The 7,534-nt window shown below is 38.6% G+C and overlaps 1 protein-coding gene across 1 annotated transcript; it reads right to left on the reverse strand.

Moving 5' to 3' along the window:
* Positions 1-5,611: 5,611 nt before the first annotated feature.
* Positions 5,612-5,944, reverse strand: LOC145066693 (putative mitochondrial protein AtMg00820). Its single transcript, XM_079013972.1, has one exon. The coding sequence runs from the start codon at positions 5,942-5,944 to the stop codon at positions 5,612-5,614; it is 333 nt and encodes a 110-aa protein (XP_078870098.1).
* Positions 5,945-7,534: the final 1,590 nt, after the last annotated feature.

Here is a 7,534-nt window from a genome sequence, read left to right on the forward strand (position 1 = left end):
TCTTTTCTACTCCTTCTACACTTCATTTTGATTGTTATTTGCTTCATTGATTACTGAATTGGATCCATAGTTTTGGGACTAACAATTGGTATCAGAGCTTGGATTGTATCAGTCAATTTTGTCAGATCTGGAGCTTATTTGATCTTATTTTAAAAGATAATTCCGTTTTTTGATAGATCTATGAAAAATAAGGGGGGTTTCTTCTTTGCATTTTCATAAAAACGAGTTTTTGATCGAGTTTTGGAGCAAAAAGGGTGAAAAACGTCGTTTTTTCGCGAATCTGTTGAAGGTGTGCGGCTCGGAGTGTGCGACCAGGGTGTGCGGCTCGACGTGGCTCGGTGTGCGGCTAGAGAAGACGGCTTGGTGGATGGCCTCATATAAAAAAATAGAAAAAAATAGGAAACGGAGTAGAGGGAGCTGGGGATCGAACCGGGGTCCACTAGTTGAGAAAAGGCGCATATTACCAGTTGGACTAACAAGTCCTTTGTTCCCATTTTTCGAAATTTAAATGATATAGTATTCACAGCAAGATTGTTTACAGATAAAAAAAGGGGAGCGGATTTTTGGAGGTGCTAGGGATCAATCTCGGGTCTCCTCCCAACTCAACCAGCACCCCTTCCAACTCTTCTAGGCTGCATGTTGATACAATCCTTCCCAATTTAATTCATAAGGCGTCTTTATTTCGACCCTTCTTTCGCATTTTTTTTATATCTTTAACCCAAAAATCAATTTCTTTATTTTTAAATTACATTTTCAACCCAAAAACTTTAGTTTTTAATTTTTGACTTTTTACTTTAAAATTGGGCTTTTGACTTTTAAGTTTGACCTTTGACTTTACACTTTGAATTTTTTGTTTAATTTTTAGATTTTCAAATTTAGCCTTTCGGTTTGACTTTTAAGTTTGACTTTTTAAGTTTGATTTTTTAAATTTGAATTTGAAGGTTGACTTTCTCGATTTTTAAGTCAAAGGGCAATTTAAAAAAAAAATTTAAAAAGGAAAAAAATGAGTTCCGCATCAATTCCGGTAAATAAAATTTCATGTACTCCATCTTGTGAAACTACTATTAAATTTCTCCGAGATCAAATCGACTTATTAAAAAGAGAAAATGAGGATCAAGACTATGCTAGCTTCAAACCAAGGGGGAGATTGAAAGTCCATAATATTGTGGTTTGAGCTAGGCATTAATTTTGTATAGATCTGATTAGGGTGGCGGTGTTTGTATAACAGTGTAGTAATTTGAACTTGATGTATGTGTGCAGCCTCACACGTGTGTGCGGCCGCACACGTGTGTGTGGCTGCACACTCATGTGCTGGTGGGGATACTATTTATAGGAGCTGATTTGTGTCAGATTGTACTTGTTGCTAAACAGTGCAGTGTGTGTACTTCTCAAGGTGTACTTGAAATTTATGATATAGATGTGTGCATGCTTGATGTTATCTCTTTTCTACTCCTTCTACACTTCATTTTGATTTCTATTTTCTTCATTGATTACTGAATTGGATCCATAGTTTTTGGGACTAACAATTCTGAGTTTGGGTTACCTCAGGATTTGATGTCGCATCTTCGTTGCGAGTAGACTCTTCCTCCTCGTTGCAAATTGGTGGTTCTTGTTCATTAAGACCATCTGATTGAGGTTCAAACTCCGAATTTCACTTTCGGTTGGAGTGGGGGACTTGCGTTTGCGAGAAGGTTGCTTTCGCTTTTTTGGAGAAGCGGTAGAAGGAGCAGTTTTCGCATTTTGCTTTGTAGGCGGTTTCGCAGCTGTTGAAGGACCTTCCTTATCAGTTGTTTTCTTTTCTCCCTTCTTCGCACCTTTTTGTCCCCCTTTCTTGGGTTTGTCTGCCTCAGCTATAATTCCTTGTATTTCTGGAGTTAAGGGACGAAACCCTGAAGCAGTCAGTTTCCTGTATCCCTCCAAGATTTTGCTAGACACAGACACATCACGAAACATTGCCTCTGGAATTAAGCCAATGAAAGAGAACTTTAAAGTATCAGAAATGATAATACCAGTGGTGTGAAAGGTAGAGATTGAAGCCATCATCGAATCTTGCATCAGTGGGATCTTAAGCTTTTCAATGGACCTTTGGATAATGATGGTCCAAAAACATGCACAGGAGATTTCACTGTGACGTGTGGTAGAGAGGGTGCTTTGAATAACTTGAGCCCATAGAACGGACCCATAATCGACATTCAAACCTGTGTAGAGACCATAGAGAATCGCCATGACCATCGTATTGGCACAGTCGGACCCAATCACTCTTTCAGAAAAACCTTTGAATAGTAAAGTAAAAAGACCATTCCATTGAGGAGGCATATTTGGCTTCCTGAACTTCGATACAATGCTTAGGATTTCTTTGTAGCCAATTTGGTAAAACATATCTAGAAGGGTCGTACTAGACATTGTTTCAGGGTTGTTCATGTCGTCTATCTGTGGAAGCCTTGGAAGTGAACATAATCGATTTTTTTATGGAAGTTGTGTGGTTGTGGATTTCAAAAGTAATCCTCTTTTCTTCCTTGATATAATTGGCAAAAGAGTAAGCTTTAGTCAATATCGGAACATTCTCCATCTTGGTGAGTGTAACAGTCAATGGAGAATACTTGAGACATTCAACGATTGGAAGCATAAAACTGTCGTACTTGCACGACTCGAGATCGATCACCAAGTTCTGATGTTGCTTGATAGCCAGTAGGGAGGAGTATGCAGTTTGATCTTGAACAAAGACATTTTCAGAGGAGCCCGCCATTGTTGAAGCTTGAGAAAGAAGAAGATGAACAGGAGATTGCTATGATCGCCAAAAATCTTTGAGAAGATTTGTGAGTGGTAAAGGATGAAGAGTCGTCAAAATCCTTATATACTGTTTGATTTGTGAGAGAATTTTGGAGAGAGAATACATCGGTTACTGAAACTTCGCCTGAAAAAACACGATTTGACAACTGTAGATGTCAGACCCATGTGTCACACGGCGGTAAAGTAGATGTCCATTCAAAATTTCACGCGCCCATTTGAATTCTTACCGACAAGAATTGTCACGTCAGCATTGCCCCTTTCGCAGTTTTAGTTCGCCAGTCTCTTATGAATATGAATTTCATTTTAAGAGAACATAAGTTGAACTGCGAACCTGAAAATAAACGTAAGTGCCACGAACCAGACTTTTTGAAAATCACAAAGATTTTCGTGCAAGAGTGTCAAAGATAAAGAAATAAAACAACACTTTTATGTGAGATTTTGTGATGTCTAACTAAAGACACAAAACTGTGGATCCCGGGCATAGATCTATTCCTTCGAAGTCAAAAGACACTAAGAAGTGTCTGTGTGGTTTCCCGTTGAAATACAATCAAGTGTTTGATAAGAAACATTGAAAGGCATCTTTTAGTAGGCTTACAAGGTGGCTTCATCTTCATCCAAACTATGAAACTTGACATAAGTCCAAGATTTGAGCAAAGTACTCGTGTGACCAGTGTAGTCAGTTGAATGAGTAGGTTTTGAATTATTTTGGTGACAAGATTAAATTCTAAAATCTCAAAAAAAAAACTGCACCTTATGGGAACTGTCTTGGGATAAGAACACGTCATAAAGATCTCGCAAAAGAAAAAGAGATTTCATGGTACAAACCACAAAAGTGGCATTCGTTAATTCCATGGTGAAAATCTTGAACGTTTAATTGTTCACCGTCAATTCATTTCAGCTTGTTGGATTTTGGGTTTCACTCAGTTCATGGTGGACAAAGCTAAGATCATTAACACAAATGTTGTGTAACCATCAACCTTAGTGGTATTGCTGAGAGTCTCAAGGGTTGCATTCATGTGTGTGAAGGCAGTGGAATAGTGAGAAGGTGGTTCCATAGAAGTGAAAGTACATCTGCTATGCGAAAGTGACCAAGCAGATAACTCTTAACTCAAAGTGAGAACAGTAAGGTAGCTCATGACTAATGTGAATTTAACAGCCTGGTTGGGAAGAAACGATTAGTAGAATCGGTTCATTAAGGCTTCACTTCGAGTCGATTAAGGCTTCGGGCAACATGCAACAGCATGCTTCTAGGGAAACTTAGATAATACATAGATAAAGAGATTTATACCTGCCCCATCATAGGAATTGAGATATGATATGTATATGTGCCTCCATGATCTTCTTAAGATATTTTTGGTGTTTTTGAGATTTGTGAAAATAAAAGAAGTAAAAATAAACACAAATAAAATATTTTTGTATTTTGAGATTTTCTGAAAAATAATTAAAAACAGAAAAGATTGAAAACGAAATAAATATAAGAAATAATATACATAAAGTACAAAAGGATATTGGAAAATCCAAACCACGAATGAACAGTTGACTGCGAATTACTGCAAGCGTTCGCACCGATTCGTAGTGTTAAAGTAGACTGCGAATGAACAGTGGACTACGAATTACTACGAACGTTCGCACCGATTCGCTGTGTAATCATTATGTAGGCGAAAGTTGTTCCGGAATAGATTTCAGCTTCCATCATTCCTAGGCCTTGAAGAATTCTATTGAAGGTAGTTTCAGGAAAGGCTTTTGTGAATATGTCAGCTAACTGATCAAAGGATCTTACGAAGTGAATTTGAATGGTGCCATCTTCGACTTGATCCTTAATGAAATGATACCTCAGTGTTATGTGTTTCGTCTTTAAGTGTTGCACTGGGTTGTGACAAATACGAATGGCACTCTTGGAGTCACAGTATAGTGGGATTCGTTTCATGCTTAAGCCATAATCACGAAGTTGGATTTGAATCCAAATGACCTGGGATGTACATGAGGCAGCATCTATATACTCAACTTCAGCTGTTGACAGGGATACACACGTTTGCTTCTTGGATTGCCAACTGACAAGTTTGTCATCGAGAAATTAGCATCCTCTAGTTGTGCTCTTTCTATCTAATCCACATCCCCCAAGGTTAGCATCCGAAAACGCTTGTACGAAGAAGCCTGAGTTCGCACGATACCATATGCCAAGCGATGAGGTTCGTTTCAAGTATCTGAAGATATTCTTGACGGCCACCATGTGAGGTTTGCAAGGATTTGCTTGGAACCTAGCACAATAACAAATGGAAAACATAATGTCTGGTCTACTAGCTGTTAGTTACATCAATGATCCTATCATCTGACGATAAAGGGTCATATCAGCAGCTGGTTTTTCTAAAGATGGTGTCAGTTTCATTATGTATGCCATTGGAACCTTCGCTTTAGAGTCTCCGACCATGCCAAACTTAGTGAGCAAAGTCTTTGTATACGCTTCCTGATTAATCAAAATGCCTTCCGGACCCTGTTTTATATTCAATCCAAGGAAAAAGTTCATTGGACACATGGAGCTTATCTCAAATTTAGTTTCCATCAACTTTCAGAATTCAGCTATTAGGCTGGGATTCGTAGAACCGAAAATGATGTCATCAACATAAATTTGCACGATCATCAAGTGGTCACCCTCTTTCTGGCAAAAGATGGTTGGGTCAACCGAACCTTGTTTAAATCTGGAAATTTTAAGGAAACGAGTGAGAGTTTCATACCAGGCTCTCGAAGCTTGCTTCAGACCATAGACAGCCTTGTCTAAGATGTAGTGGTGATTGGGATGCTTCTCATTTACTAACCCAGGTGGTTATTCCATGTATACAGTCTCTTCTATTTCTCCATTCAAGAATGCACATTTAACGTCCATTGGAAATACCTCGAAGTTCTTGTGCGCTACATATGCGAAGAACATGTGAACAGATTTCAACCTTACAATAGGTGCGACAGTGTCTTCGTAGTCGATGCCTTCTTCCTGGAAATATCCCTTGAGCATGAGTCTTGCCTTGTTTCTTATAACATTCCATTCATTATCCATTTTGTTGTGAAACACCCATTTTAAACCTACAACAGATGCATCGGGTGGAATGGGAATTAGCCTCCAAACCTTATTTCGTTCAAACTCATTGAGTTCATCATGCATCACTTGCACCTAATCAGAATGATCGAGAGAAACATTAATAGTTTTGGGTTCAACCTAGGAAACGAATGAGTTAAACATACAAAATTTCATTTTAGAGAATAATGCAGTTTGTTTCACTTTTTGCTAAGATATCGTAAGGACTCCTGCTGAAGATTCACCAATCACTTGGGTTCTTGGGTGATCTCTGGTCCATTTGGTTAGTGGTGGATAGTGTGGATCATAATTGGGATCCAATTCATCATTTACATCTTTAAATTCTGATTGAACGTCCGAATCATCATTCGCATTTTTATTCTCCCCTTCGAATCACGAGAAGTCCTCTTCACCAGGAATTGAAGTATTTCCTACGAATGGAGGTTAATGAGCCATTGTTGGTGGTGAGTTATTTTTATCAGAGGGTGGTTTGGAAGTGAAACACGAAGTAGAATCCTCCCCCTGCGATGGAATGTTTGTATCTTGTGGTGTAGAGTGCTCCCCCTGAGAACGTGCATTGGAGTCAGAATTCTCCCCCTGGAATGTAGTATTCATATCTTGAGAGATGTTCGCACGTGGTGGCTGTTGTGGCAAGTCCTACGCAACATTGTTCATTATTTTCATCAATTCGTCATCTTTGTTGTCATTTGCTTTTGATTCGGATGAAATAGCCTTCTCCGGCTCATCAAAAAGTAACATAAATTCCTCATACAAGTTGGCTAGAGGAATCGTGGCTGGACTTGGCTTATGAAAGATTTCCTTCGTTTGATTCTCATTCGAATGAATCCTCTTCAAGTAGTTGTCTTCAAACGTGACATAGTAGGTTTCTTCCATCTTTTTGAATCGTTTGTTAAGAACCCTATATGCCTTAGAAGTCAGCGAATATCCTAAAAAGATACCCTTGTCATCTTTCGCATTGAATTTCTTTCGTTGTTCCTTGGATTTGAAGATGAAACACTTGGAACCAAATACATGGAAAAACTTAACGTTTGGTTTACGATTATTGATGATTTCATAAAGAGTGATAGAAAATCGATTATTCAAGATGGATCTGTTTTGGGTAAAGCATGCAGTTGCGATGCATCCGCCCATAAATAAAGAGGTATGCATGCGAATGACAGCATGGTTCTTGTAGCTTCGCACAAGGAGCGGTTTTGTCTTTCAACTACATCATTCTGTTGTGGAGTGTATGGAGCAGAAAAGTTGTGTGAGACTCTCTTTTCAGCAAGAAATTCTTCAAACACTTGGTTTTTAAATTCCAGCCCATTGTCGTTGCGAATATTGCGAACCAGCTTTCACAATTTAAGCTTAATATGCTTTATGAAGTCCTTGAGTTTTGGTGTGGCTTCAGATTTCTATTTAAGAAAGTACACCCAAGTGGAACGTGAAAAATCATCAACTATTACAAGAATATACTTACTACCACCGAAACTTTCATGTAGAAGTTCTAGAGGTTCGATGACTTTCGTGTTTACTAACATTGGATGACTTTTTCTGCTTTTCTCCCCCATTTCACAAGCTGCACATAAATGATCCTTGTTGAATCTTACAAGAGGAAGCCCTTGCACATGATCACCAAGAACAAGTTTGTTGATGTCTTTGAGGTTGAGGTGCGAA

This window comes from Lactuca serriola, chromosome 8 (genome assembly GCF_051521515.1).
Source record: "Lactuca serriola cultivar US96UC23 chromosome 8, Lser_US96UC23_V15, whole genome shotgun sequence".
NCBI classification, from domain to species: Eukaryota; Viridiplantae; Streptophyta; class Magnoliopsida; order Asterales; family Asteraceae; genus Lactuca; species Lactuca serriola.